Source organism: Pygoscelis adeliae, unplaced genomic scaffold (assembly GCF_000699105.1).
Source record: "Pygoscelis adeliae isolate BGI_AS28 unplaced genomic scaffold, ASM69910v1 Scaffold467, whole genome shotgun sequence".
NCBI classification, from domain to species: domain Eukaryota; kingdom Metazoa; phylum Chordata; class Aves; order Sphenisciformes; family Spheniscidae; genus Pygoscelis; species Pygoscelis adeliae.
This window is the reverse complement of record NW_008825253.1, coordinates 1196668-1209845: the sequence shown is the minus strand read 5'-3', so window position 1 is coordinate 1209845 and position 13178 is coordinate 1196668. Positions and strand designations below refer to the sequence as shown.

The following is a 13178-nucleotide window of genomic DNA, read 5'->3' as shown; positions in this document are numbered from 1 at the left end:
TGCTAAAGGAAGGCTTTTCTCATTTAAAATTGTGCACATTACTCACAGGAAAATGGTTGTCTCTTTATTTACGTGGAGACTGACTACCCAACACAAAATAATATCAATTACTATAAATGTAATTTTGAGTGCTGGATCTTTCTAACCCTTTAAAATCCTTTTGAATGTTTACTTTGACAACTCAGCCATTGCAATACTTCCTCCCTGCTGAAAGTGAATTTTAGTGTTCTCACAGTTTGTAAAATGATACCTTCAGCTATGTATTTATTTTAATTGTGCTTTTTTAGAGCCTTAAAAATAATACTTTCTTTCCAATCATGATTGTCCTTTTCCATTTACAATAAGATGATCTTTTTGATGGTCCCTGTTGGTTTCTTGTGATGGAGAAAGTGACACTGCAGGGACATACACACTCATTTATTTGTCAAAAACAGTACAAGGATCAACGAGTGCCAGCAGTGTTCTGGGAATAAAGTTTATTAGTAAGTATATACTCCCTTAGCTGTCATTGAATTACTGTTGTTGATGTAAACCAGCAAAATTAATTAGGAGTTTTTCATATACAAAATCTCTTTCTAATATCCGAGCCTCAAATATTACGTTCCTTTAAATAATAAAAAAGAAAATGCTTGCTGGACTGGCTTTTATATAATAATATGTAATCGCCAGGTCAGTAAAGTCACTTCATAGAGCATTGATAGTTAATCCCTAAAGCAGCATTACTGCAGTCAAAAATGAGCACCAGGTACTTTTTGTTCAACAAGAGATTATTAGAAAGTATGGTCTTTTTTGGTTTGATCACGTTTGTGTTGAAATGAACGTTCCTGCTAAAACCAGCTTGAGCTGAAACTTCAGACATCGGATCCGTTATCAAGGTGAGGCACAGCTTCGTGACTTTGAGCAGTCACTGTCTTGCAACTCAGAGGAAATTAACCCCTCAAGCAACATTGCATATTTGAGATAATTCTGCAGTCCTCGATACTGTCCATCACCAGAGGCAAAATGAGTTCTGGAATAAACAGATCTAATAAAAAAATGACAGCTGTAAGTGTCATTGGGTTTATATTATGACAGTTTTCCTATACCTGCTGAAGCAGACAATAGCTGTTTAAATCATAGAGTAGTAACTTCTATTTTTAGTTAATACGAAGCATTCAAAGGAGGCAGGCCAACAGAAGGTTATGATACTGCCACTCCGTTATGTTAAATAGCACCTTATCACCGTACGTCAGACAAACCGTATTTTTGGAGGTCTGCAGGAATCGCATGGGAAGCCTCTGCCTTGCATACAGAAAAAACGCTTCCTACAGAACAAGGCAGCAGGCTCTGAAGGTATCTGCAAGGACTCAGCAGGTTCTGGAAGTCAGCGTCTTGCCAGAGAAGCTGATCTGCAGTATCACATCCCTGTGCAAGGCAGCAGCCTCTGACATCTGAGTTTGTGCTTGCAGGGCAGACAGTGTCCTGCCCAGTTTTAAAACGGCACCTTGTGTTTGTGCAAGGCAGAAACTCTGGTCTGCTGAGCATGATGCTGTTGCCTTATTTTTCTCTACTTCAAGACTGTGCAAGTAATTCAGATACTCTGTTTAATCTGATAGAACATAGACTTTTTCATAGAATACACGTGCAATATGAAAATAACGAATCCCCAGGCTTTAGAAGTATTCCAAGTATTGTTGCCGCCTTAGACTTATAGCTGAGTTACCTCAGTATCTGCTAACTCCTTGGAAAATCGTGTCTTGCAATAATAGGGTAAGAGTGGGTAATGAGTGGAAGATTTAAGTATTTATCCACAACCATTGAAATCAAATTGCTCTGCAGGATAGTATGTACTGCTCTGGATATCACAGAAGTCTCAATGTTTTTATCTAGGAAGCTGAACTTATCAGAAATATCCAGGAGCTTTTGAAAAGAACTTTGACACAAGCTGGTAACCAGATGCGGTAAGACATTTTTCACAATACCTTAGTAGCTAATTTATATAGCCAAATAACTCCTGGCATATAGGGGTACAATGCCCAGTGGATAACGATCTGACCAATGCCAGGCTTATGAGCCATGTGAATTCCATTTAAACCTGAAAAGAGGTACTCAGTGATGAAACTTAAGGATTTTCAAGTAGAGTAAGGTAGGAGAAGAGCCATGCCCTAAAGCCATGCTTTAGATTTTCAGTCCTGGTTTCCAGTATGTGTACTCAGTTCTCTGATTTTCCAACACTAAACTCAAGTGCAATAAAAGAATTATCTGGATATCACTCTACCTTGTTGCACCTTGTGATATATTTGTAGTTTAGGCTCTTTTTAAATGATTCATCTGATCAAAGGACCTTTTCAAGACGATTTTTTTGTCGCCAGATGTCAGTATGAACTTAAAATATGAAACTTCACTCTACCTTCTGTATCAGTATGGATGTTCATTGCATTTCAAAAGGAATATTTGCTTTCAATTTATAACAAACCCTTTGGAAAAATGTTACCCAAATCCTAAAGTGCATCAATATGAAGGAGTTAACTGCTGGAAACCTTGATATTTTAGTTTTTAGAATTTTTTAATCTGCTCCAATTTGTGCTATTCTACCGGATAAAATGAAATATTGTTTTTAGAAAGAATGCCTATAAATGCAAAATAATTCAAAGTAGTTCTGTTATATCAATTAGAGTATGAGAGGAGTCTACTGAGTTTAGGCTACGCTTTTTATAATTGTTTTAAGATCGGTTTAGTACCATTTAGTACGATCATTTAGTATTGGCCAGCAGAGTCTTTTTAATTCCTTAGGTGAGAGTGACATCTGGTGTTAACAGTTGATAACGACCCACTGTCTTTTGTAATCTGAAGTCATTCTAATTAATTGGGTGACGTGTGACTCATTTGACAACAAAGCAGCAATTTTAACTCTGGATATCATTGTACTCGTATCTTCCAAGGACAAATTACACTGTCTGTGTGCTACAATCTTGAAAGGCTAGATAGGAGGGTGCGGAGAATGATATAAGGTCACTTTATGGAGGTCTTAAATTTGAGTCACACTCAATATACTAGCGAAAGAGGAGGATGGGTCTTCTACTAGCACTACCTGATGTCTTATCATGGGAAGAGTGTTCTGTTGGGCAAACCTCCTACCTGTTCTCCCCATAATAACTGCAGCTGTCACCACTATTGAAAAAATCCTGTGTCTTAGAATTATTGTGTAAAATCCAAAGTCCAACAACTCCTTTGTCTCAGGCTATAAGAGCTCTAAGCCTTCAGTAGTACAGAACAGTACTGAAGGTCTAGAGTAGTGGTTAACACATCAGGCTCACTGTCCTTCTATCAGATACTTGTGGGAGAGAGAGTTTGGTTAGCATGTTCAAGACAAAAAGGAAAGTTTATGTTCTCATTGCCCTTTGAAAGATGAAGGCTCAGAGCCTAGCTTCACAAATGTCTGTGATACAGTTTTGTTAATTGTGTTGTTTTCCACTAACAATGTGTGATAATAATGACTTTTCAGATTAAATCGAGATCACAAAGAGGTTTGTGAAATGGACTGGTCAGACAAAGTTGAAACGTATAACATTGATGATAAATGTGGAAGATACAGTAACCAGAGCACCAACATCCAGTTCCATCCTAGTTCAGTGAAGTTTGAAGAGAGGTGAGTAGTTACTGTCATTGTCCTCCACAAATAACCCTGGTAAGATACAATACATCCTTTGCATCAGTGAAAGCTGTAATGCTGCTCTGAATGAAAGGTGTGATTGCTGCTTCTTTGGACATAAAATGTCATAGCTTTAAAATAGCTACATGGATAGTAAGGGTAGTACTACCATCTCAGCATGGTATACCACTGATGGCAAAGCTGGTCTACTATATCCAAACTGAGCTTGTAAAAGTTTTTCTTGGAAATAATTGGCTTTATACTTTCAAAGGCTGACCTAAATCCTATTGAGGCTTGCCATTTGACATCGGCAGTCATGCCATTCTTTCAGGAAAGGCAAGTGCTGCTTCCTGTACACAGAGAGGAAGAGGATTACTATTACAATAAATCTTGCTGCTTCCCCCTCCCCTTTCAGGCAGTGTTCATATGATGCAGCGTCCCAAGTGCTATGTAGTTCCTTCTGCTGCTCGACATGGCAAAGTATAACCAGAGATCTTGTTTCTTTTTGTTTCAAAGTAGACACAGGCTGTAAAGCTTGAATATATTCATGTGTTTATTTGCTGGTGACTTTACTTGTGCTTGCACAAAAAAGTATGTGTATACTTTTTTTGCCTTAGTAGTGTTAGCTAGAGATGGAAGAACTTTGGATGATTTTGTGTCATGTATTACTTCCCTCAGAAGCCACAAGATGAACAAGAGTTTATTAATTTTATAAAGGATTAGTCTTCTTCCTTCATAGTAAGTCTGGACTGCATGCAACAGCGAAAACAAATAGAGGTTGACAACACTTTCGCAGGGAGAGAACCAGCTTCAGATTGTCTTCTTAAGTGCAACTTGAACAACAGAGCAAGGTTCCTATTTGTATACCATTCACCTCTTCTTCCAGTGCCTCAACACCGGAGACATGGGCCAAGTTCAGTCATGACAACATCTACAGGGCAGAACGAGAAAAACTGGCTTCCATCAATCTTCGTGCCTTGATTGACAATATTCTTCATGACGTATCTGAGGACCTGAGGATGCAATGTGCTGCTGTTAATGAGGCTTTTGCCAAACGCTGTGACGAGCTGGATGATACAAAACACAAACTAGAGCATCATTTGAAAAAAGTAAGTGTTATTTTTTGAGTGTTGGCTACAGGCATGATAGTCTCTTTTGGGAAGATCACAGTAGATTTATTCTCTAGAAAAAAATGTCTTCGTCCATGTCAGGTATCGAACACTATGTTGTGTCAGCTTAGTATCTGATAAGAATATTCAGAGCTGGATTGTGGCTCCAATTCAGCTTTTTCTGCTCTCTGTTGTGCTTCTCTAAACAAGAGATGGACTTAAATATGAAGAAAATTAATCAAGGATCATTGATCAAGGAGCTGATCTTTGGGCCAGGATTCCTAGGCTAGCCTGGTTATCACTTTTATGGAATGAAAGCCATGCTGGGCTGCAGTAGTATCAGCAGCAGCAGTTCCTGGCAAGTGACAAGAGGTGTCTTCAGCCTCTGCCCCTTCGCCAGTGTGGAGCAGCTCCTACTTCCGTGTTAGGCCATTGGCCAGTGTGGAAAAAATAGTCATTCCGTAGCACCTGCTGGGTAATGACAGCTGGGTAGACTTTATTTTTTGCTTGTGTGTCAGTGGTTATGAGGGAGAAGAGGTTCAGAATTTCCTGTCTTTTCCATTTTCTTCACTACTGCCAGAAACCCATGCATTTCCAAGCTGATCAGCAGTTCTCAATCTCATTCAAAATAACTTGAATTTTTCTTGGGTAATTTACAGTTAAACATTTACAATTAAAAGCAATTCATGGAGGTGGTATGTGTTGTCAGGAGACATGGAAGAATTATTGAACAGGCTGCAGAATATTTTCTGCTTCTTTTTAGACCAAAGATCAGATTCTCAGTGTATTAGCAGAAATAGAGGTCAAAACCACCTTTGTGCTTCTATTTCTTCTATATTCTGGCCAAATAGGAGGTCAAAACTATAACTGATTGACTAGGACCATGAACAGATGTATAGCATGCACAGAGACAACATGTATCTTTTTTTAAACAGTTCTTTTTCTTGGTATCCTCTTTAGATCCTTAAGGAGATTGGAGATCAAGAAGCTAACATTGCTGCTCTCAAAGAAGCTATCAGAGACAAAGAAGCCCCAATGAAAGTTGCTCAAACAAGGCTGTATGACAGGTCTTTTAGGCCCAACATAGAGCTCTGCAGAGACGAAGCACAATTCAGGTAAACACTATTGAACAAGTCCTCCAAGGTGTCCATTCTATCCAGAAGTGATGTTAGACAGTTTTTGCGCTTTTTATTGGCAACACATAGCCTTCAGCTTTTATTACTAGGTTTGATTCTGATATAAGTCAGAAATAATTCAATTCACTGAAATCACTGTGAGGAAAATATCATTTTAACCTAATGTATTGACACATAGAAAATCTACAGACTCAACTCTGCCTTTTGTCTCTACGCTTTCTTCTCTGAACTGTGTGGTTTCTTTTTTATTTAGATGATCCAAAAAAAATCTGACAGCACGTGGAACATTTGCAACCCTTTTGCTGCTAGCAAAAGCTCACCACAAGGTGGACTATGTGCCAAATGAATTATGCTTCAAGTGCTGAGAATGTAAATGGGCTGCACATATTCATAGTCTGAGACAAGTCCTCAGTACTACAAAGCATTAGGCTGGTGGCGTTTTATTTTCAGCAATAATCCGTTTTAAAACTGGAGGTCAACAAATCCTTTCAAATTAAAGGTCTGAGTGTCACATTTGTCAGTTTTGATCTCATTATAAGCTTTGCAATTGATTCTCCTCCTTCACATTTTCCTACCCTTAGGAAAAGTGGGGAATCGGCTTTTGCAGGCTTACGATATCCTTGAAGCAAAGGTTCCTACCATTCAAAGCCAATATGCTGTTCTTTATACAGTGAGGAAGAAGTTACAGTTAATCCAAATGCTTTATACAATCTCAGGCGCACTCATTTAAGGTCCCAATTCAGCAAACCATCCGTGTGCAAGCTTTTCAGTATGTACATTGCCTTTAATGGGATTTAAGGACACATGCAAGTCCTTTGCTGAATGGGCATGTGTTTAATTGCCAGGCTTATACTGTTTGTAGTTAACTCAGTTTGCATAGCACACAGGGATTTGTTTTCCCAGGAAGTAAATATGTGCCTTCTCTCCAGGCTGATTGCGGTAAAGAACCTAACCCTCACTGACTTGCAGTTGAAATGATGTCCTTCTTTAAAAAACAGTTTGCTGCTTTTTTTAAAATGGTGTGCTGCTGCTTCTTTAAAAGCTTATATGCTTTTTAAAGTAAAGACTGTTTTCTGATCTCTGGTGCTAGTATCATCTTTAACACTTGAGTTTTATACCAGTGAACAGATATCCAAAACCAGGCTTAACAAAATGCTTATCCAGTCAAACTGGGTGACTTACCTAACAATTTCTGTCCTATAATTCTTCGTACAAGTGTCCTACAGAGTGGGAGAAGGTGAGGATGGAGAGTTCCACTGTGCTTAGTGGCAAAAGACATTGTTGGTACTATCTAAATCATGGGAGACTTCTGTACAGAAGCTGTGAAAGTGAACTGTGCTTTTGACCAAGTATGTAGGACCTCTCTGAGGTCCTTTGTTGTTGAGTATTATGATTCTCTAGCTGTTGATCTTTATTCCCATTACAGTTCATATGTCTTTTTGAACATCGACTGGCTTCTGCTCTTTTTTTTTATTACTTAATGTAATTCTGTTCAGGTTGATCAGTGAAGCTGAAGAACTAACGGAGTCCATTGAATCCCTGAAGAAAAAACTGCTGGAATCTGAACAGTCTCTGAGGAACCTGGAAGACACACGGATGGATTTAGAAAAAGAAATAGCTGTGAAAACGAACAGTATTTTTATTGATAGGCAAAAGTGCATGGCCCATCGCACACGCTACCCTGTTGTTCTTAAATTAGCAGGTTACCAGTAGTAATCTCTGTACTAACGATGCAAAGTCTGGAAGAAAAATGTAGTCTAGAATCTTTCATATAAAATACATGGATAACATTAAACACAGAAGTACTGTATTCACTGTTATTTTCCTCTATTTTCCTCTATTTGGCGTAAAATGCGTTAGTATGGTGGGCTTTGAGTCTTGCCTTTAAAAGTTAAGTCTGAGTACAGATGTTTATAGTGAGTATAAAACACAGCTGAAAGGTAATTCATTGCACTTGGAATTTATCTATATCGTACATGCATAATTTGCACAGTAGTGATATTTGGGGTTTTCACCCTAATAAGTGAATATGTTGAGTGAATATTTATTGAGAATAATAATAATAATATACACAGATGTAGATATAGCTTTTACAGCTTTCTAGCATTTTCAGGCAGACTGAAATGACAGCAATAAAGCTGCTTGCCTGATAGAGGACCACATGATCAGCAAGGAAACAGATGATAGACTTTTGAGGTGCTCAAACATTATTAGTAAAAAAAAAGGTTTGCACAGGTTAGAGGATAATCTGACTATTGGCAAAAGCACTCCCAGTCTGTGGCACCTGCTTATGTAATCTGAAAATGAGTCCAAGGATTTTTAACCTTCAAGTCAATAAATTTAGGGTTTGGGTTTTTTTTCAGAAAAAAACCTAAACAGCTTGTGAATAGCAATTGTGACTCTCAGCTTAAGCACCTGGATGTTAAATGGAGCTCTTGATCTGTTCAAGCCATTCCCTGGAAGCAAGGAATGTATTTGAGCTATTACCCATAATGGAGAACACATCAGATTCATCTGCTCCAGTAGAGCAATGTAACAAATGTCATTCATCCCTTAGCTTAGTAGGCCACTGGGTTAAATAGGTGACGTGTCAAAAAAGGGGAAAAGATGACACGGAACAGAATTCCATTACGGTTTCCTGTATTACAGTTTTTTACTTTTAAAAAGCAGCTGATCAAAGAGAGGGAAAAAACCCTCAAAAAGCAAAACGTACAAAAAACCCCCTAGCCAGCGTACATTTCTGAATAGCCCTGCTCTGTTAACCAGAGAGGAGAGGCCATTAGCCTATCTGTTTTTCTCACAGACGGCTATTTGTATTATCTTAATTCAGGATGTGCAGAGCACTATTCAGCAATTTTCCTCCTGCTAAAAGCTACTACCGTTTCTTTGAAAACCAGCTGCGTCAGTGAGGGCTTTTGACCCAAGCCTTTATTTTACAGGCTTTGTGTTTGAGAGTTTTGTTTTACTTTTTTAATAGATTTCCTCTTCATGATTATATTTTTATAGCCCAGATGTTGAATCCTTATTAGAGAGAAACGGCATGTAGATTAAAAAAAATAAATGTGGCTCCACTATGCTTTACTGTGCACAGAACTTAAAACTGATACTAAAGATTATTTTTGTAGACTGAAAACATTCTCCTTCATTCTGCCTTTCTTAAAACACCTTCAGCACCTTTCTTCTTGGCAGCATACTCTAGCCTGTTCTTCATGCTCAAACCTTACATCCCCATCGGTGGATCACACACCTTGTATACAGCTACATCACTGCACAGTTGTGTATAAAACTGACTTTAGCTGCACCAGAGGAATAAAACGCTTTAAAGGGTGTTCCAGTATTCAGAGCTGTGGTGTTAAAAGTGTTTTGGTCATTTAGCCCCAACCTCTAGACAGTGCTGCTTGTTTGGTGGCGTGTACAACTCTAGGTGTACACAGAAAATAGAGGGAAAAATAAGACAGTGAACCAGGCTTTAGACTAATGGGAATATTCACAGAAACCTTTCAGAAAGTACAGAAAAGAAGCAACATGTTCAAATTGACCTTACTCACCCACTAAAGGAAAAAAGAGTAGAATCAAAGTGAAATTTGGGTTATGATTATGGCAGGCAGGATGAGGAGAATATGCAGTCCAGGACCCAGAACTATTATATTGATTGAAGAGTTCTGCATTAGAGAGAGGAAAAGAAAAGTGCTGTCATCTTCTCTGAGACTGTGCTGAGTACAAATAACCTTATGCCCCGTATTGGGTTGTAAATGGAACTTTCCCTAATTAAAGCCTATCAGTTTAATTTACCTTTGTGAACTAAATTAGTCTGCCCTTGCTTTAGGCCAATCAAGGCAAATCCTGCTCTGGTAAACCTAATATATTGGCAGGAGTGTAATCACTCCCCTATTCACATGGTAATAGATGAATACAAGCGAGTTGTAAGAGTGAGAATCAGATGGCATAGCTTCAAGTTGCAGGAATTTTTTTTCTTTAATTACCGATTTAAAAGAAAAAAATTAAAACCACTGCTCTAGCATGTAAATATGTTTTTGTATTATTTTTTCATAATTCATTTTTAAGCTGAGGATTTACCAGGAAATATTTAAAAAGATGTTTTAGCTGGCTCTCGTGTGAACTAGGGTCACAGGTGAGCTATAGCTTCCAATTGTCTTGAGCTCTGCCTGCTAATTTGTATGAAAAGTGTGGACTTTTCTGACTTCATTAGGATTTCTTTGTTTATTATCCTGAGAGATTTCTGGTTGTGAAGACAAGGTTTAATTTCTGGAAAGTCTGAGAGTTTTCTCATCTGCTTACAGGTAGAGGAAGAAATTAATGGTGTAATAAACGGTACCTTCATAACGTCTGGTACAGGGACTTCAGGAAAAACCAGGAGTGAAGACCCATTAAAAACTTATTTGTTACTTAAGAGCAGATGACACTCTGCAAGGGGAGCAAAGAAGGTTATAGAGAAATGGGAGATAATATTTGTGTAGTACTTTTATCATGAATAATTTATTTTCTCTAAGACCGAAGCTTAGAACAACTGTCTCATAATTTCAGCCTTCTACTGTGTCACAGTTCACTAAAAAATTTAGTACCAAAGCGGCAGACACCAGCACCAAGATGTCCAGGTTCAGAAGACTCTGTCTCTGCTTTTGGACCCCTGACACATAGTACAAACAATACTTGCTTCAAATATTGATCTTTAATTCAATCTACATAGTAAACAGCCACAAGGACAGCCAGTAACACCAGCTGTGTCTTAAAGAAGAGATCTGAACGTGGGCAGTTTTTTCTATTGTTCTTCAGGATTCTGTTTGAGGTAATTTGCAGTGTAATTACAAAACAACCTGCAGAGAAGTGGAAATTATTTTAAAATCTTTTCCTGAGCAATTTTTCCAACTAATTTCTGGGTAGTCTGTTAGTTCTGCTGGCCCCTCTAAGTAAATTGCATCCCAACATCGGTCTTAGCAGTAATAAAAGTCGCAGTAACGACTTTATGGCCAGGTACAGTGCTCATTAGTGGCCTATTTTATTCCTAGGATGTATCTGATAGCCAGGTCGCACACGGGGTCCACGACAGGCTGAGAACAGGAGCAATGAAGAACCTTTAAAGCAGATCCAAAAATTCCTCACACAAGGGTTGTTTGCAGGATCATTGCAGGGTTGTTTGCAAGTCTTGTTTCCATATATCAGATCCCCTTTTCCATGTCCAAAGTGGCAGGACGGTCTTCATGGCACTGAGAAACAAATCCCAGCTGAACAGGAATGGGGAGAACTGGCTGAACAGGGAAAGGTCGGTGCGGCTAATATGTCCTTGAACAAACAACCTGAGCTGGACTTGCTGCTAATAAAATCATTGGATATTATTTAGCAACTAAGAAGCATTTGGTGAACGTACTCATCTTGAAAGTTTCTTAAAGTTTGTTTGGAAACTAGCCATCTGCTATTTGTCATTTGTCCCCCTGTTCAGAGTTTATATCCATGAAGTTAACAGATATAAAATATTTCATGTTCCCAGGTACCCAAGCAGACTTGGAGCAATCCACATTGTGAACGAACTGTACTTTGATCCGTTGTCGTTCAAGCTATTAAACCAACGCCTAAGCCCACAATTAACCGGAGGGGTTATGAAAGCCTGCAAGAAAGGTTGCCTTCAACACACAACCTTACAGTATCTGCTCACTCCAAGCTCCTTTGTTACTAGAGGCTTTGCGCTCTCCCTTCTCTGGGAACATGCTCATCGCCAAGTGGATGAGAACTAGTTTATCTCATCGAAAGCTTTGGCATCCAGTTCCTGCAAAGAAAGTTTGCCTGAAGAAAGGCTTCAGTGGGACTCCTACACTCAGTCTGCTCAGAGGAACAGGCATCAAGCCTCATAATGTCTTCATCAGGCTGAACCACTCACAATGCACCGGAATGAGAGCTCATCCTTTGAGAAGCTGAGTGCCTTTAATTCCCACTACCGCCTGTTGTCTCCACATACCTCTCCGAATGAGGAACAACAGTCTGTTCTTACCATTCTGTGGGTGATGAATGCAGTTGTTTCTATGACAACCTCACTACCGCATCCCAATTTCAAAGAATCACGTGTGTAGGGGGATATTCTGGTTACTATGACTTGTTACATGTGCCAGGCACATGCACTTTAGTCCTACAGGTTCCTCTTAAGCTTTCCTTAGAAGAAAAAATAAAGGAGGATGGGAAGAGTAAGGAAGTTGAGTATTTAGGAGGATGAGACAGTAAGAAAATTCCTGTTTGAAGCAAGCCCACGTTGAGAAAGGTTTTTAGATACCTGGCTCCTAAGACAATATTTCAGTCCCATGGGTTTTGATAGGAATTAGGAAATCGATACTTTTGCATTATCCGTAGTACTGTCGTGTTGTGAGGAAAATCACCCTCTCCTGCAAAGATGGATTTTACCCCAAACACTTACAATGGTAACAGCTCCAAACTGGGGTTATGGAAGTGTGCCTCAGTTTGCCCGACGTGCAGACCACGCTAGGAGACACCTTGTTTTGGACGCAGTTGCAGGAGTTAGCCTGTTTGCGTGTAGCCTGCTGTTCGGAAGTGCAGAAGCGTGACAATTTGCTGGAGAATTATTCCCCTTTGCTTCCCCCATTTGCTCCTTTTCCCTTATGTCTTGCAATTCAGTCATATCGAACATGCTATGTCTCTGCTTGTGATGCTTCTTCATATATGGAGAGCAACTTTTTCTTTTCTCTTTAAATGCCTTTTATTATCTATTTGGAGAATGAAAAAAAAGAGGCTAGATCATAAGTCAAGTCTCCATGGAAGAACATCTTGCTCCTCTCAAATGCTGCACCAAGGTCTGCTTCAAATGTGACTGCAGTTTCAACATGCCTGGCCACTTTGAAAGCAAAACAGCAGCAGGAGAGGATGAAATCCCCAGGGAAAGGGCCAGAGAGGGTAAAAAGAAAAAAAAAAAAAAAAAATTTAAAAGAAATAGGAAGATGAAGTATTTTATTGCTGATTCTTAAAGGATTTATATAAACATAGGGAAGAAAAATTGAATGACCTTTTCACATAGTCATGCACAGTTAATCAAGAGGACGGAAATGTCCATCATAGGGTAATTTTGGAGATTTAAAAAACATTCTTCCAGAAAGGAAATAACTCTGAAGACGGGGAGAAATTTCACTTGTTCCTTTAAAATATTGATTGTTTCATCCTTTAAAAATTCATAATGTTGCCAGAGACCTTCCATGCTAAGGGACAGCGATGTCTTTCAAATCAATGGCTTTTAATTTCTTTAAGCCGAAGCAGCACCAAACCGTCTGAGATATGTCCAGAAAA

General features: G+C 38.9%; 1 protein-coding gene across 1 annotated transcript in view; it reads left to right on the top strand.

Moving 5' to 3' along the window:
- The window catches only part of TEKT4 (tektin 4), a 32571-nt gene extending 24982 nt beyond the window's left edge, over nt 1-7589 (top strand). Inside the window, exons 3-7 of the mRNA XM_009329417.1 lie at nt 1870-1940; nt 3485-3628; nt 4518-4740; nt 5701-5855; nt 7373-7589. Coding sequence (XP_009327692.1) covers nt 1870-1940; nt 3485-3628; nt 4518-4740; nt 5701-5855; nt 7373-7589 — 810 coding nt within the window. The remainder of the gene's footprint in view (nt 1-1869; nt 1941-3484; nt 3629-4517; nt 4741-5700; nt 5856-7372) is intronic.
- Nucleotides 7590-13178: the final 5589 nt, after the last annotated feature.